Raw genomic sequence first — 17956 nt, forward strand, 5'->3', positions numbered from 1 at the left:
GGAAGCACCTGCTACTTCCGCTTCCTGCGGCCCGCCGCCCCGGAGAGCGAGCGCCCTGCCGCCCCGGAGAGCGAGCGCCCCGGAGAGCGAGCGCGGCAGGACGGAAGGTGCCAACGGGGGCTGCCGAGCACTCGTGCTCGAGGGGCAGCTGGAGGAAGAGGTGCCTACCGGTGACAGCGGGCAGGTGCCCGCCGCAGAGAGGGCGTGGGGTGACCGCCAGGGCAGGGCTGCCGGTGACAGGAGGCTCAGCAGGGGCCGGAGGGGCATCGGGACGTTTGGGCAGTGAGGTCACGGGAGGAGGGCCTTGCAGGCCGGGGGCAGCCGTGGGACTGCAGTGGCGTCGCGCCGCGGACTCTAGTTCCTAGTTTCCAGCATGGGGACGGTTAGCGCGGGGCGAAGATGGCCAGGCCCTGCAGGGGTGAGGGTGAGGGACGAGGCCGCCTGCCCTGGAAGGAATTCTGCGAGACCCAGCCTTCCGGATTCACCCCCTCGGCTCCCGGCCCCGTGCCCACCCTCCTTTCCGGGGCCCTCCCTCCGTCCCCAGTGCCGGGGCCCTTCCGTGCCGGGGCCTCCCCCGCGCTGCGCGGCCTTCCCGGGCCTGCCCTCAGCGGAGACGGTGCCGAGGACGGTGCCTGGGCCCAGAGCCCAGGTGCTGGGTGGCACCGTTAGCTCCGCCGCTGAGCACGCACCCTGGATCCGCAGAGTCACTTGACGGCTCTTTTCCCCGGTCTTCCCGTCGGTAACACCCGGGCCGGGGTCGCAAGGTGGCCCGGAAATCGCAGAGCACAGCGCCGGCGGGCGGTGTTACCGTTTCCGGGCTACACTCGCTGGTTTCTCGCGTTAAGGGACGGTTTTGGCTGAATCCGTTAATTCCCCCAACTTCGGTTTTTAATTCACTGCCCGGCAGGCTGGACGCTGGGGAGATGGTGAGAGCAAGCTAGTTCCTCCCCGGGGGGCTTAGGGTCCCCCGTGGGGGCAGAAGGTAAACCAGCGCATCATCTCTGACGGGTGGTTGTCCCCGTGCTGTAGGGAAGAAGCAGGCAAAATGAGGCAGGCTAAGGAGTTTCAGGGAAGGGGGCTGTTTTAAGGGGTTTTTTTCAGTGTTTATTTTTGAGAGAGAAAGTTGGAGAGGGGCAGAGAGAGAGGGAGACACAGAATCGGAAGCAGCTCCAGGCTCCCAGCTGTCAGCACAGAGCCCGACGTGGGGCTCGAACCCACAAACGGGGAGATCATGAGCTGAGCCGAAGTCAGACACCCAACCGACTGAGCCCCCCAGGTACCCCTTAGATACATTTTAAAGGATTCACTAATGCAGTAGATGCTGTGGGGTGTGAGTCAGAGTCAGAGTCAATGCCAAGGTTTTGGGCCTGAGCCAGTGGGTCAGGAGTGGTCTTGAACTGAAATNTGTTTGTGGGAATGCCTTGTCTTCTGCTTAACAGTTCCTTTGGTCCTTCGTGTGTGGTTTGTTTCTTTTTTTCAATCTGATTGTAAATGCTTTGAAGGCAAGAATCCTGTCTTAAATTCTATCGTGTTTTCCTTCTGGGCCTGGAGACTCCTGAGTGAAAACAGGCATCATTCTGAACGTTCAGTGGAACGTGAAGCCTCACGAAAGTAAGGTCATGTGTTCCTTTTTCAGTGACATCTGTGATCTTACCTGCTCTTGTTGGTAAACGCTGAGTTCCTCATTGGACTTGCGGTATCAACACAGGATAAACACCGGGGAGGGGGTGGTGGAGGGAGACAGACAAAGTTCACACTTGAACTTCCAAACTTTGAAACTTTCCAAACTTCCAGAACATTGGAATCAGACAGCCCAGGAAGGAGGGCATCAGGGAAGAATTTTTACATCGGTGACCTTGGCCATGTGCACTGCCGTGGACTGTGGATTTTGTCCAGCTGTGTGAGAGCCAGGCCAGCACCCGTCTTCCAGGGCTCAGGGCTTCGTAGGTCAGTGATCAGTCCAGGAAGGCTTTCCTGTATGTGTGCTGGCTGATCTGAGTTCGATGCTGATATTAAATTGGGCCCATGTCGTGCTGCATTCTCTAATACGTGCTAAAATATGTGTCTATGTATATGCATATATATGCATATAAATATAATTAAAGGGTGTAGTTCTAATTTGTTGTTTTTGAGATTGCTATATCAGTTTGATTATATCTCTTATTTTCTCCTTTAGTAATGTTTTTTAATTTTAAAAAATGTTTATTAAAAATTTTAAAAAACTGTTTATTTTTTAATGTTTGAGAGAGAGAGAGAGAGAGAGCATGAATGGGCGAGGGGCAGAGAGAGAGGGAGACACAGAATCTGAAGCAGGCTCCAGGCTCCCAGCTGTCAGCGCAGAGCCTGTGTGGGGCTCGAACCCACGAACCGTGAGATCATGACCTGGGCTAAAGTTAGACACTCAACTCACTGAGCCACCTGGGCGCTGCAAATGGATTGTTTTATTTACTCACCAGCAGGCCTCTCAGGTGGAAACTGCTGTCTGTTATCTGCTGGTAGGTGGTGGAGCCAAGATCTGAACCCGTGCTGACAGGCTCGCTCTGTGCCGGGGAGCAGCGTGCTGTTGGGTCAAGGGTGTGGCTTCCGGTTCCTGCCTTGTACCTAGTAGGCAGAAGGCTAACCCACATAAAAGGGTAAACAGTGGGGTAGCAGTTATTTCCAGACAAGAGGAGAAATGTGAGGAGTGCTAGAAGCATCATGAGTGATGGGGAAGCGAGTGGCCGCATGCACGTCGTCCGGGACTACGATTTGATTGCACATGGCAGGTCCTTGCTGCCCGTCAACCACCATCGTCACTGCTAGTTGGGTTATATCACTGTCGTCGTGGCCATTGGTTTTCATAAATCCTGGGGACCCAACTCCCAAATGAATGACCGTTCATGTCTGGGTTGAAAAGTTCACAGGTGGTTTCATGAACAGCACAGTCCTTGTGGCTTCCACAGAATGTGGGGACAGAAAGGCGATCCTTGAGATGAAAATCCTATGGATGTGGGGACGGAGGCTGAGAACACGCGTTCCCTGTACCCGGGACGCCAAGGTGACCAACATGTCTGGTTTGGAAGGGGTGTGTGGGTTTCCTAGGGTGAGTTAAGATTAAGATTGATAATTCAGGATTTGTTCTGTTGTGAGCGCTGTGTTATGTGCGTAAGCTTCGATCAGAAACCCCGTATGTGTGTGTGTCTGTGAGCAACCACGCGCCCTCTGATGAGAAATCCTGTGGTCATGTTCTAATGCGGTGGCAGCATTTGCATCTTCTTGAGAAATTGTATCAGTGCCTGTGGTGTCATGTAGCTTGTGAGACAAACTTTGTCCCCTAATAAAAAGGCCACTTCCATGTGGCCTCGTGATTTGGAAATTAAGGCCCTCATTTATGATTATTGACTCCAGTGTTTTCTTGGAATATCAGTGAGGGTCCTGAGTGCTGTTTTAGTCCCCTGAACGGGCTGCAGTTCTCTGGGGGACCAGGCCTGTGCCTTGTCTTCCTCACGCCTCTTCCAGCACTGAACACCGATGGCCTTAGATGGTGTAAGTAAATTGTGGCCGACTTGCATTTTCAAAGCACGTGAGGCCGGCCACCTCTGCGCCCGTGGGAGTCACTTGCGGCAAAGCTCTATTTTCGGAGTTACGTAACGCATCTGATCTTGTTCCTAGGTCCAGCCTGATGACAGGAGGGGCTAAGCGGGGAGCACCTAACCCTTGGCTCTTTGAGGAGCCAGAGGAGACCAGAGGCCTGGGTTTTGATGAAATCCGGCAACAGCAGCAGAAAATCATCCAAGGTACTGGACACCCCAAGAGTGTGGGCTCGGAAACCTGGTCAGAATCGTACCACGGCCTCGAATGTTCCTTACACCCATTGAGCATCACGGGGGAAGCTGTTGGTCTTTTAAAGCTCTTGGCGATTTTGTGCCTCAGGACACCCGAGGGATGGACCAGATGGTGTCATCCATCAAGGTAGCCCAGGGAAGTAGTGATTCTCCACTGGGAGAGGGCGCGCACGCAGCTCTGAACCTGAGAAACCCAGGTGAATCAGAGGCATTCAGTGCCCACCTCCCTTTACTCTGTGGTGGGATCGTTCTCCAAATACAACACTCCCATCCCTCCCTTCCTCTCTCCCTCCCTTCCTCCCTCCCTGCCCCCTCCCTCACTTCCTTCCAATTTGAGACAGAGAGAGAATCTCTACACAGAGTCCACACGGGGCTGGACCCCATGACCCTGGGATCATGACCTGAGCTGAAGTCAAGAGTCGGAGGCTCAACCGACTGAGCCACCCAGGCGCCCTTCCCATCTTTCTCTTGCACAAAATGAGTCCATTTGGCTTTTTATCTTCAAGTTCATCTTGCCCAGTGTCTTTTAAACCTAATTACTTTTTTACGTTCTTCTATTTTTTTTTTTTTTAAATTTCCGAAGTAATGCATGATTGTTATAGAAATTTCAAGCAAGTCTGGGATATATAAAATGGAAAGCTTTCTTTATTGCTTCTCTGACCTCAAAACTGTAAACAGATCAGTATATATTTCCTCGGGCTTATTTGGTATAAGCACACACTTACTTTCACATAAATGAGATCATGATTAGGGGGTGGGGCCATAGCGCTTGCCCTCTTATTTAATGTGTGCAATAGATATTTTTCATGTTCCTATCTTTGCACGTGGTTTTTGTGTATTATAGATATGTTATTCTTTCTGTTTCTTTTTAAAAAGTGTTTTATTGAGGTATACGTGGCCTATCATAGATTGCACCTATTTGAAATGTACGATTCAGTAAGTTTTGACATACCTATGACACATGCATGTTCTGCACATCTTTTATCACATTTATCCCTGAGTATTTCATGTCGTCTATTCTCTTAACTAATGCTATTTTAAAATTTCTACTCCTGATCGTTGCACGTGTATAAAAGTACAGCCAATTTATCTCTATTGATCTTGGATCAGGCGACCTTGCTAACCTCACTAATTTGTGAAGAGCTTTCTCGTTGAGCCTGTGGGATTTTCTACACAAATGGTCGTGTCTGAGTAAAGAAGTTTGACTTCTTTCTTTTCAAAGACTTCATTTTTTTTTAAGAGCAGTTTCAGGGACTTAGCAGATTTGGATGAAGGTACCAAGAGTTTCGATGTGACCCCTGCCCCCAACCATGCAGTGTCTCCCAACATCAGTCCCCCACCCCCAGTGGTATGTTTGTTACAATTAATGAAGCTACATTGACACCCCATAGTCACCCAAAGTTCATGGTTTATCTTAGGGTTCACTCTTGGCTTTGTGCATTCAGTGGATTTGGACAAGTATGTGGTGACATGTATTCACGATTAGATGATTTATATAGAGTTTTTACACTTTCTCTAAAAATCCTCCGTGCCCTACCTATTCCCTACCTCCTCAACCCTTAGCAACCTCTGATCTTTTACTTTCTCCATATCTTGCCTTTTCCAGAATGTTACATATTTGGAATCATACAGTATGTAGACTTTTCAGACTGCCCTCTTTCACTTAGTAATATGCATTTAAGTTTCCCCTATGCCTGTTCATAGCTTAATAGCTATTTCTTTTTAGTGCTAAGTACTATCCCACTGCTAATGGACTCTAATGGATACACAACTTTGAAAAACAGGCGGGCAGTGTAAGCAGGGGGAAAGAACCAAAAAGAAATCGGAGAGCCCAAAACACTGTAACAGAAATGAAGAATGCATTCGATGGGTTTTTAGTAGACTGGCCATGGCTGAGCAAGGAATCCCTGAGCTTGAGAGTATCTCAAAAGAAACCTCCCAAAGTGAAAAGCAGTGAGCACAAAGACTGAAAAAAGAAAAAGCTCCAAATGTCCAAGGACTATGAGAGAATTATAAAAGGTGGAACACACAGTTTTAATGGGAATACCAGAAGGAGAAGAAAGCGATAAAGGAATGGAAAAATACTGAAACGGTCACTGAGAATTTTCCCAAAATTAAAGTCAGGCCCCAAACCACAGATCTAGGAAGCTCAGAGAATGACAAGTAGGATAAATACCAAAAAACCCTGAATCCTAGGCATTCCCTTTCCAACCTACAGAAAGTCGGAGATAAAGAAAAAAATTCTAAAAGAAAACCAGAGAAAAAATACCTCACCTATAGAGGAACGAAGATATAAATTGTGTCTGTCTGTCTTCAGAAACAATGCAAGCATGAAGAGTGTGGTGAAATATTTAAAGTGTTGCGAGAAAAAACCCACCAACCTAGAATTTTGTACCTTGTGAAATTATCCTTTAAAACTGAAGAAATCATGACTTTCTTTTTTTAAAAAAAATTTTAATGTTTATTTATTTCTTAGAGAGAGAGACAGAGCATGAGCAGGGGAGGGGCAGAGAGAGAGGGAGACCCAGAATCCGAAGGAGGCTCCAGGCTCTGAGCTGTCAGCACGGAGCCCGACGCGGGGCTCAAATTCAGGAACCGTGAGATCATGACCTGAGCCGAAGTCGGATGCTCCACCAACTGAGCCACCCAGGGGCCCCATCATGACCTTCCTAAACAAACAAAAGTGGAGGGAATTTGTTGCCAGTAGACCTGCCTTACAAGAAATGAGTTAAAGTTTCTTTAAAGAGAAAAAAAAAAGATAATAGATCTGAAACTTGGGTCTACAATGAAAAGAAGAACTTTGAAGAAGGGATAAGTGAATTCTTTAAAAGAAAAATTGCCATACCCACAGCCATGTAGGTTTTCTCCTATGTAATCTTGGAGTTTTCTAGTTTTGTGTTTTATGTTCAAATCCGTGATCCATTCTGAGTTAATTTGTGTTGAAGCGCATAAGGTCTGTGTGTAGATATATTTTCCTTTTGCCTGTGAATGTCCAGTTAACTCCAGTACCGTTTGTTGAAAAGACCATCTCTGTGCCATTGTATTACCTTTGCTGCTTTGTCAGAGATTGTTGACTTTGTGGGTCCATTTCTGGATAGTCTATGCTGTTCCGCTGATGTATTTGTCTTTTCTTTCATCTTAATTATTTAGTATCTTAAATTACTTAATTTAGTATCTTAATCATTATGACTTTCGAGTAAATCTTGTAGTCAGATGGTGTCAGCTTTCTTGTTTCGTTCTTTCACCTTTTGAGTCTTTTGCTTCATAATACATTTTAGAGTCAGTTTGTCAGTATCCACAAAATAACCTGCTGGGATTTTGATTGAAATTGCATTGGATCCATAATGTGTGTGTGTGTGGGGGGCTGACCTCTTGACAATATTGAGTCTTTTCTATCCACGTCCATGGAACATCTCCCCTTTAGTTCTTTTGTGATTCCATTCATCAGTTTTGTAACTTTCCTCCTATACCTCTTGTCCATATTTTGTTAGATTGCACCTAAGTACTACGTTTCGAGGGATGGTAATGTAAATGGTGTTGTGTTTTTAATTTCAAATTCCACCTGTTTGTCGCTGGTTTATAATAAAGTGAATGGCTTTTGTATATTAACCTTGTATCCTGCAACCTTGCTATGACTGCTTATTAGTTCCAAGAGATTTTTGTCAGTTCTTTCAGATCTTCTGCGTACATGATCCTATCATCGCAAACACAGTATTCTTTCTTTCTTTCCAATTTGTACATATTTTCGTGTGTTGTCTTATCTCATCTGAGGCCTTAGCTAGAACGTCTAGCACAGTGTTGAGAAGGAGTGGTGAGGGGCGACATCCTTGCCTTGTACCTGATATTAGTGGGGAAGCTTCAGGTTTCACACCATCAAGTGTGATGTTAGCTCTAGGGATTTTGTAGGTATTCTGTATCAAGTTGAGGAAATTCTCCTCTATTCCTAGTTTACCGTGAGCTTTTATCATTAGTGAACGTTGGATTTTGTAAAGTACTTTTTCTGCATCTGGTGATACGATCATGTGATTTTTCTGTTTTAGCTTGTGGATGGATGGATTACATTAATTGATTTTTAAGTTTTTTAATGTTTGTTTATTTTTGAGAGAGAGAGAGAGAGGCAGGCAGCGGGGGAGGAGGGGTGCAGAGAGAGAGGGAGACACAGAATCCTAAGCAGCTCCAGGCTCTGAGCTGTCAGCACAGAGCCTGATGCAGGGCACGAACCCATGAACCGCGAGATCATGACCTGAGCTGAAGTCAGATGCTCAATCAACTAAGCCACCCAGGCGCCCCACGTTAATTGATTTTTAAACGTTGAACCTGGCGTGCATACCTAGAATAAATCTCACTGATTGTGGTATATTATACATTGTTGGATTTGATTTGCTAATATTTTGTGAGGATTTTTATGTCGGTGGACATGAGTGATACTGGTCTGTTTTTCTTCTCTCGTAATGTCTTTGTCTGGTTTTGGTATTAGGACAATGGCGGCCTCAGAAAATTTTAGGAAGTATTCTCTCTGCTTCTGTCCTCTGAAAGAGATCGCAGAGAACTGGTATAATTTCTTCCTTAAACGTTTAGGAGAATTCACTAGTGAACCCACCGAGCCTAGTGTTTTCTGTTTGGGGAGATTACTGTTAATTCATTTTCTTTACTGGATATCGGCCCATTCAGATCGTCTCTTCCTTCTTGTGTGAACTTTGTCAGCTCTGTTGTCTTGCAAGGAATTGAGCCATTTGGGTCTATGTTATCAAGTTTGTGGGCGTAACGTTGTTCATAATATTTCTTTATTATCCTCTTAACGTGCACGAAATCTGTAGTGATGTCTGCTTTTTTTCATTTCTGATGCTGTTTGTGTTCTCTCTATTTTAGTTAGAGGTTTATTGATTTTATTGCTCTTTCAACAAACCAGCTTTGGTTTCATTGATCTTTCTGTTATTTCCTATTTAAATTTCATTGATTTCTCTTCTCTTCTACCTACTTGGGATTTAATTTGCTCTTTTTCTAGTTTTTTGAGGTGTGGAAACTTAGAGTGTTGATCTCAGATCTTTTTTTTTTCTGACATGCATTCAGGGATATAAATTTCACTCTATGCATTGCTTTTGCCACACCCCTTAAATTTTGATAAGTTGTGTTTTCATTTTTCTTTAGTTCAAAATATGCTTGAAGTTCCCTTGCGATTTCTTTTTGATCATGTGTTATTTAGAAGCATGTTACTTAATCTCCATGTATTTTGGGGGTCTTCTGGGAATCTTTAAAAAAATTTTTTTAATGTGTATTTAATTTTGAGAGCGAGAGAGAGCACAAGCAGGGGAGGGGCGGAGAGAGAGGGAGACACAAAATCTGAAGCAGGCCCCAGGCTCTGAGCTGTCAGCACAGAGCCCAACACGGGGCTCAAACCCACGAACTGTGAGATCATGACCTGAGCCAAAGTCGGACGCTTAACTGACTGAGACCCCAGGCGCCCCTGGGTATTGTTTTGTAAGGTGACCAGGACAGTGTTTATTTTAGAGGAGGGGTCAGCAAACCATGGCCACATCTCCCCCACTGCCTGATTTTGTATGGTCTGCAGGCTAAAAATGGTTTTTCCATTGTCCGTAGTCAAAAGAAGACCATTTCATGACTTGCAAAAATTATATAAAATTCGAAGGTAAGTGTCCATAAACAACGTCCTATGGGATCACCACCATGTTCATTTATTTGCGTATCATCCGTGGATGCTTTCCTGCTACAGCAGCAGAGCTGGATTCACCGGAGACCATATGCCCCACAGCCCCACATATTGACTGTCTGGCCCTTTATAGAAGACATCTGTGGACTCCAGGGTAGAGGCAACCTAGCCCGGCACTGCAGAGCTGAAAGCGTTCTGAGGACTCTGACACCCTGTAAATCAGGAGGCCACCTGGTCGGTGGGAATAGGACCCGTGTCCAACCCAATTTGAGCTCAGAGGATCATCTCACCCTTTCAGGTGGTTCTTTCCCGGCCTTGGTTAGTCTCCTTATGCGCATGTCCTGGTCAACGCTCAGCTGATGCCTGGAGGTGGACCCTGTGCAAACCTCCAGCGATTCTGTTTGTGCTGCCCTCTCCCCACCGTGCTGTGCCCTGCGCACTCTCACCACCTTGACCTAGTTGGATGCCCCTCAATGGACAGACGCGCCGGGCCCCATCTGTGTCCCCTGTCCCCATGCTGGGTGATATCTGGGGCAGACCTGGACCTCATCTCATTTGCTTCCCATCCCTCAGGGATCACTGTCCTTCATTTCCTGGTGGCCGCATGTCTCCTGAAACTCATTTTGTGTATTCTTCCCGTGGTTTTGTGTTTGGTTTTTTGTTTTCTTCCCCCTGTCCCTCCTCCCGTTGTTTGAGGCCAGAAGTGAATCAAGTCCCTGTCAGCCCCTCTTGGCCAGAAGCAGAAGTCCCCTTCCATCTTGAACTCCGTCTCCACACTGAATTCATCTAGAATGGATACTCCGAGCCTCCCTGAGAGCTGTAATTCCCCGTACTTCACCCACTGTCATGCTTGGAAGCAAAATGAACGGTGCAGAGCGGTGTGGCTTTATGCAGAGCAGGGCCATTCGTTCGTAGTGCTTTCTCCTTCGGGATTCATGGTTCCTGAAAGGGGTGTCTTGCTCCCCAATAGTAACGAGTTTTCCGGCATTGTTGCTCCTTTGCCGAGAAGAGCTGCATCCAGCCAGGAGAGGTGACCCCTGTCCCCGGGACGGTGCTGCGTGCAGAGATGGAGGGAGGTTGGGTGGGTGAGGGTGCCGCCCGCAGGTGTTTGTGTTGGGTGCCCGAAGCAGAGAACCTCCTCACTGCGATGCCCGCCCTTTGGAAGCCCGCCGGCCTTTGGGGTGTTGGGGGGTAGGGACGGGGTGGGCAGAGGAAGGAGTTGGGGAGATTTCTCCTACCCTCACCTCGGGGTTTGGAAATGCTGTCTCCCTCTTTGCCTCCCTTGCAGGCAGTTTTACAAGGAGAGGCACAAAGACTGAAAGCGATCTTTACATAAAACCCTGCTTAGCCTTTTCTCCGCCCGAAGAAGCTTGGGGATGCGCTGAGGTTGCCATGGTTTTGCTTCCTTGCCAGGCCCTGCACCAGATAGAAATAAGGGACCACGAAGGGTCATTTCTAACTTCCTTCCACCCGTGGAATCCGTTAGCCTTTCTGTACTTTTGTCGACCCTTAGAAACTCTTTGAAACTCATTGCACAGTCACAGTTCATCGGTAGAACTGAGACTCGGGCCATGAATGCTTTCCTTTCCTAACCTAGAGGCCAGGCCTCCCTACAGCCAGTGAGCCGGTGTGGCTTCTGTGCTGCATAAGCAGTAATTTCAGGCACAGACAGATGGAAGGCTGAAGATGGGTAAGGTGCTGTCACTGGATCACCTCGGTCTGTTAAAAGTCTCACATTTGACGCGAGGAGGTGCTCTCCCTGGGTAAGGGGAGGTAAGGGACAGACGGGGATGGTGGATACGCTGGATAAAGTTAATTGCTACACTGGGAAAACTCCCAGAGCCAAGTCCTAAGAGTAGATGTCTGTTTGTTTGTTTTAAGTTTGTTTATTTATGTATTTAGTTACAATTTATGTTTTATGTTTTTGAGAGAGAGAGACAGAGACAGAGAGTGAGCGTGAGCAGGGGAGGGGCAGAGAGAGAGGGAGACACAGAATCCAAAGCAGGCTCCAGGCTCTGAGCTGTCAGCACAGAGCCCGACGCGGGGCTCGAACGCACTAACCACGAGATCATGACCTGAGCCGAAGTTGGATGCTTAACCGACTGAGCCACCCAGGCACCCCATCACCTGGATTATTTTTGTTTTTGTTTTTGTTTTTTTTTAATGTTTTTTATTTATTTCTAGAAGAGAGAGAGAGAAAGAGACAATGTGAGCAGGGGAGGGTCAGAGAGAGAGGGAGACACAGACTCTGAAACAGGCTCCAGGCTCCGAGCTGGCAGTCAGCACAGAGCCCGACGCGGGGCTCGAACCCACGAACCCCGAGATCATGACCTAAGCGAAAGTCGGACGCTTAACCGACTAAGCCACCCAGGCGCCCCTGGATTATTTTTGAAGCAAATTCTAAACATCGTATCATTTCTAACAGTGGATATTGTGGAATATATCTTTAAAGTATGTTTGCAAAAGACAAGGACCAGTTTTTTAAGAATGTAAGTGCAATGCCATTATCAGCCTTAATAAGTTAATAGTAATTCCTTAATATAATCAAATATCCAATGTTCCGATCTCCCAGATGGTTTTTTTGTTGTTGTTTTTTGTTTTTTTGTTTTTTTTAGGTCGTTCGAGTCAGGATCTGAATATATGTATGGACATTACAACTAATTGATATGTCCCTTCAGTTTCTTTAATAATCAATACTTTTGCCAGCTCTCACTTTCCCCCTGTGCAGTTTCTCTGTTGAAGAAGTAGGGTCATTTGCCCTGGACTTTCCCACTCTCTAGACCTGCTATTTGTAATTCCATATATTGTTTAACATCCCCGTCTGCCCCACATATTTTCCGTAAATTAGTAGTTAGGTTCAGTGGGCTTGATCAGAATCGAGATTATTGTTTTTGGCAAAAATACATTATGTTGACTGTCCCTCTCTGCTCTGCAGACACCAGATAACCCTCCCATAATTACAAGATGTTCAGTTAGAGGGTGTTTTTTCAGAATGTCTAAGGATAGGAAGCATCCAAACACCTAATTATTCCAGAGGGGTTTTCAAAAACAATGATTGTATTAGTTTTCTGTGGCCGCTGTAATGAATTTGTACAGACTTAGTGACTCAGTGTACCAATTTGTCATCTTACGGTTCTGTAGGTCAGGAGTTCAGGACAGATCTTCCTGGGCCAAGAGGAAGGCATGGGCAGGGCTGGTTCCTTTCTGGAGGCTCCAGGGGAGAATTCATTCCCTGAGCTTTTCTGGCTTCTAGAGCCCTCACATGTCCCTCACTCACAGTCCCCTTCCTCCGTGTCCAGAGCCAGCACTTTGCAACCCTCCGACCCTTCTTCATAGCTCCCTCTGAGCACAGCTGGGAAAGATTCTCTGTTTTTAAGGACTCACGATTACATTGAGCCCACCTGGATCACCCAGAACATTCTCCCATCTCAGATTCCTTAGCCTTAATCACATCGGCAGGGTTACTTTGGCCATGTAAGGTCACATATTCTCGGGTTCCAGGGATTGGGATGATGACATATTCTGGGGGCCATTTTTATGTGTAGCATGGTGCTCCTCCGTTTTTAAAAATTAACACCACTGTAATACTGACAGATGATTGATAGAACATGGCATGTTGCATATGATATCATGGTGACTTGGGCTATGTGATGGGGGGCAGATTATGGTAATGAGCTATGAGCATGACATTAGCGTAGTTTTGCATGGCTTTGCATCATTGCGTGGGTCTCGACTTTATGAAATGAGCAGCTGGCGGCATTTTATCTTGGCTCATCGTCTCTCAGGTGACTGTACCATGTCCCCTTAGAAGTGCTGCGGTAAGCCTGGAGACGCTCAGGTCATCAGGCCGATAGATACACACACAGCCATCTCCATTGCTTGGACCTTCTGTGTCTTTGGATTATGGACAGCACTTTCACATGGGGAGGAGGTGCTAAATTCTTGCAGAAATGGTCTGAGTGGTGCAGAATTTTTCACCCTTGTTCTGTTTTGCATTAGTGAGATAACCTTTCGGCAGTTAAGGTCAGACTATGGGTCAAGGTTGAAAGAGAAGAGGGAGGTATCAGCATTTTCATTCACAATCTGTGTCTTACAAGATAAAGAGACTTGGGGACTTTAATGATTCTTTTCCTAATTGAGGCCACGGAGGAATCTCCTTTCCTCTTTTTAAATTGTTTTCCCTTTGAATCCAGGTTGACCCTTGACCCTTGGTCCTTCATATAGATTATTCTTGGGACGCATTTAGAATCTTACCATAACGTAGGTCATCCTGTAGCAGCACCAGGCCGATGATAGATTTATCTTGGAGTCCATCCAAAAGGTTGTTACCGAAGACCGAAAGGGCCTCATTATAAAGTGATTTTTGCTATAAAATGGTCCCTTGGAACAGTCCCTAGAGATGGCAGGTCATTTGTGTAGTTAAAAATGTACATAGTGTCAAAAAATGTTACTAAGGGGTCCTTACCTCACACCATTAGTTTAAATAAATTCCAGATGAATTAACAAGTTAAGTGTCATGGCTTAATTCCATGAAACGACTAGGGAAAAAATAAGCAAACGTCCATGTGATCTTGGGTGAGAAAAGACCTTCGTGATTCCTGCTTTTCCAGATCACGCCTCTGTGGGAAGCAGTCGTTGAAAAATCCTCATCCGCAAGTCAAGCGGCCCAGGGCCTGTTGCCTTCATCTGGCGTACCGCTGGGGTAGAGAGAGCCATTAGACACAGCCCCAGAACGTTCTTCCCAAGGCACCCCCAAGCAAAGCGAAAAAGCTCAGCGAGATCGCTGGTTAAAAAACAAAGAAACAACGTTGCATTTTAAAGACAATTCCTAGAGTAATTTGAATTCTTTTATCTTTACATTTTCAGAATCTAGAAAAGTAATACATCTTCATGTTTAAAAACAAAACTGCTATATTACTTCACGTCGTTTAGCCTCCTGACATAGCATGAACTTCTTTTAACACCAACATGTCCGTGTACAATGTCATGTGTAGTAGCTATTTGTGTTTTACTTGGGAATATACTGTATGTTTTTAAACAAATCCCTGTGTCTGGGCATTCAATAGTTTCCAGTGTTTCGCTATTATAAACGTAGCAGTCTGGATCCAATCAGGGAAAAGAAACCTGAACGGGGAAAACTGAATATTTTTATTACCCATAGCAGGGGATCAGAGTAACGAGGGATTGGCCAGCAAGTAGTAAGGAGACAGAAATAGCAGGTGTAAGGTGCGATCACGAACTCGGACTGAGATCGAGTGTCCTAAGAAACACCCCACACCCCCAGGACTGAAGTGGGGGGGGGGTTGCTGTGGCACTGAGCGGGTGGAACTTGCTGGAAATCTGCCCTCCGGGGTGCCAGGGAACACTCTCCTTCTGCAGTGTCTCCGCAGTCCTGTCTGGTGACAGAGCAGCAAAGGAAAGAGTATTTAAAGGCTCCAGATGTATTTTCAGTGAACAGTCAAAAAAGGCTGAAGTCAGGGCTCAGAGGCAATAAAACGGATACCCAGCACGGGAAATGTGTCCAGGCATATCTTCGTACATACTTCACTGCATGCTCTCTGAATGTTTTCTCACATTCCTGCACATGGAATTGATAGATGAAAAGACAGGCCCAGTGTGCTCTACAGAAAGGTATGTCACCTGTACTCCCGTGATAGAACGGAGGAGCTTCTCCATCACACACTAGGTAACCCTGGGCACTAGATGGCTTTAAATCCTTACAAATCTGGTAATCAAAAAAAAAAAAATCTCATCTTTAAAAAAAAAGAGTAGTGATGTCAGAGCTTTTATTTATTTTTCCTCTTTTATTCTTTTGTGAATTTCATGTCTATATCCTTTGCCCATTTGCAAAACTGGAAAATTGTCTTACTGAGCTGTGAATGCCTCAGAAAGTTTAAACACTGAAGTAGTCAAAGCTTACATTATTTCATTTGTAATCTTAAAATTTAATTTATCTGAAAATCGTTTTATGGGTACCTAGGTGGCTCAGGTGGTTAAGTGTCCAACTTTGGCTCAGGTCATGGTCTCATGGTTCGTGAGTTCGAGCCCGGCGTCGGGCTCTGTGCTGACAGCTCGGAGCCTGGAGCTGCTTCCGATTCTGTGTCCCCTCTCTCTGCCCCTCCCCTGCTCGCATCTGTCTCTCTCTCTCAAAAAGAAATAAGTGTGAAAAATTTTAAAATAAAAAAAACAAATCATTTTAGCTTAAGGTATGAGGTAGATATCTAATAATTTATTTTCTTTATTTTGTCTTAATATACTGTTTTTCTTTCGTATATTGCTTTTACCATATATTGAATTGCATTACATGCCTGGGTATGGACTTCAAATTGTTTGCCTTTGGTTTTTAGAGGCCTGCTTTACTTTTTCTTTCAGAACAGGACGCAGGCCTCGATGCCCTGTCCTCTATCATAAGCCGCCAGAAACAGATGGGGAAGGAGATTGGGAATGAACTGGATGAACAAAATGGTAAGAACACGTCTGGCGTCGACCGCGTTTGCCCTGTAGTGTAAATATTAAAGGCTTGAATGTTTGTTAAGTGATTTTAATACTGCAAAACTCGTAGAGTCGTTTGGTGTCGACGGATTATTGCGGTTGGATGCAGTTGAGGGCAGTTTGTGGCAGAGTCAGATTGTGGTTAACTACACAAAGAGATTTGATAAGAAATTTCCAGTCCTTTGTCACTGCTTTAAAAAATACTTTGTTTTCCGAGCCATGTAAAGCTCCCAGGAACTTCTCCTTCATGTGGTGACATGTGGAGATGACTCAGAGCATTGGGCATGATGGGAGGCATCCCTCGGGCCGCGGGGAACCACGTTGACCACATCCCCGGTAGAGCTGGCCCCTCTCATCATCACCAGGGTGCGGGGCAGAGAACTGCTCCAAGTTCAGGACTTGGTGTGATCTGGTTGGAGCAAGATTGATTCGCACACCACAGCGGCCGGAGGGGGAGAAACCAAGCTTTGTGGGGGGCCCACCTGCAAAGCTCCTGTGCCAGAGGCCTGCGGCAGGAGGGGTGGGGCCTGGCGGAGGGGCGGGGCGGGGAAGGGGCGGAGGCAGGTGACTGGGGACATCTGTACCCTGGTGGACAGTCGGGGGAGGCCGGGAGGGCCACTGGTTTGTGAGTGGAGACCCTGAGTCCAGTCAGGACATGTCCAGTTAGAGATGTCAGTGAGCCATCCGGGTTAAAGTGTTGAGTAGGCGCTCGGTGGTTTGGTACTGGGGCTCAGGGACAGCACAGGACCACAGAGAAGGGATGTCAGAAGCTTCTGCGTGGAGGTGATGTGTGAGCACATAGGAACAGTGGGGCGTCCGTGCAGCCGGCATTCAGCAAGAGCCCCTCCTGTGCATGAAGCACGTTCACCGTCATTGCATTGAATGCATACGCAGCATCGCAAAGGCAGCATTAGCCCTGTTTGCTAGAGCTCAGAGCGGCTGACGGGCTCCCAACACCACGCCACTGGTAAGTGACAGCCCTGAAATTCCAGCACAGGTATCTGATGCTCGTGACTGCTTTTTCTGCTACCCTCCCCTTCCTCTCTGAGGAAGACTGTGCAGGGAGAGAAGGGTGGAAGGTTCTGAGGTTTTAGCTTTGGTGATGGTGCCATGGAAGCTGGTGACGGCCTGGCTTTCAAGAAAATGACCATAGACGCTTGAGCGCGGCTGCCTGGGAATGGACGAAATCTCGCCCAGAAGTAAGGGCTGCACCAGTCAGACCCATGCAAGCAAACTCTTTTCTCGATGGCCACGAAGATGGAGTTAATTTCTTCCCACAGGGCTATTGCATTGATCGTAACTAAATACAGTCCATCTGTTTCTCATGTGTGTAAGTAAGTAGCTTGCTAAAGCAAATGGACAAACCCTCTACGTTTATAACCCCAGCATGTGATAGTTCAAACACACGGGCCGCCTGGTGGCTCAGTTGGTTGCATCTGACTCTTGATCTCAGCTCAGGTCATGATTTCCCAGTTCATGGGTTCGAGCCCTGAGTCAGGCTCTGTGCTGACAGCTCAGAGCCTGGAGCCTGCTTTGGATTCTGTGTCTCCCTCTCTGTTTACCCATCCTCTGCTTGTGCTTGGTCTCTCAAAAATAAACATAAGATAAATTTAAAAAAAAAAAAAAAAGGAAAGAGAAAAAAATTTTAGAATAGTTCAGACCCAGAAGAGAAGACCTTGGAGTCCTTTTCCTGATGGTGCTACCATGAATATGCTCATTTATATATTTGCATATAATTCAGTTATTGGCCGGTTCCTTCCTCAAAAGAGCATGTTAGTAAGACAACAAGCTCTAGAGAAAACCCGCTTATCACAGCTGTATTTACTCCTTATCTAAAGGAAGCAGGGCCTGTTGAGTGGGTCAGAGGAGAAGGAATCTAGCCACCAAAATGGCGGTGGGCCCATGCTGGGATGTGCCTCAGTCAGCCACTGTGCAGCCATCTCTAGGCTGCGACCTGGTGATGGTTTTCTTG

The 17956-nt window shown here is 46.5% G+C and overlaps 1 protein-coding gene across 1 annotated transcript in view; it reads left to right on the forward strand.

Annotated features, from left to right (window-relative positions):
- Window positions 1-17956, forward strand: part of STX8 (syntaxin 8) — a 233480-nt gene that overhangs the window by 35242 nt on the left and 180282 nt on the right. Inside the window, exons 5-6 of the mRNA XM_077746725.1 lie at window positions 3652-3776; window positions 15865-15957. Coding sequence (XP_077602851.1) covers window positions 3652-3776; window positions 15865-15957 — 218 coding nt within the window. The remainder of the gene's footprint in view (window positions 1-3651; window positions 3777-15864; window positions 15958-17956) is intronic.

This window comes from Crocuta crocuta, unplaced genomic scaffold (assembly GCF_008692635.1).
Source record: "Crocuta crocuta isolate KB4526 unplaced genomic scaffold, BGI_CrCroc_1.0 scaffold139, whole genome shotgun sequence".
NCBI classification, from domain to species: Eukaryota; Metazoa; Chordata; class Mammalia; order Carnivora; family Hyaenidae; genus Crocuta; species Crocuta crocuta.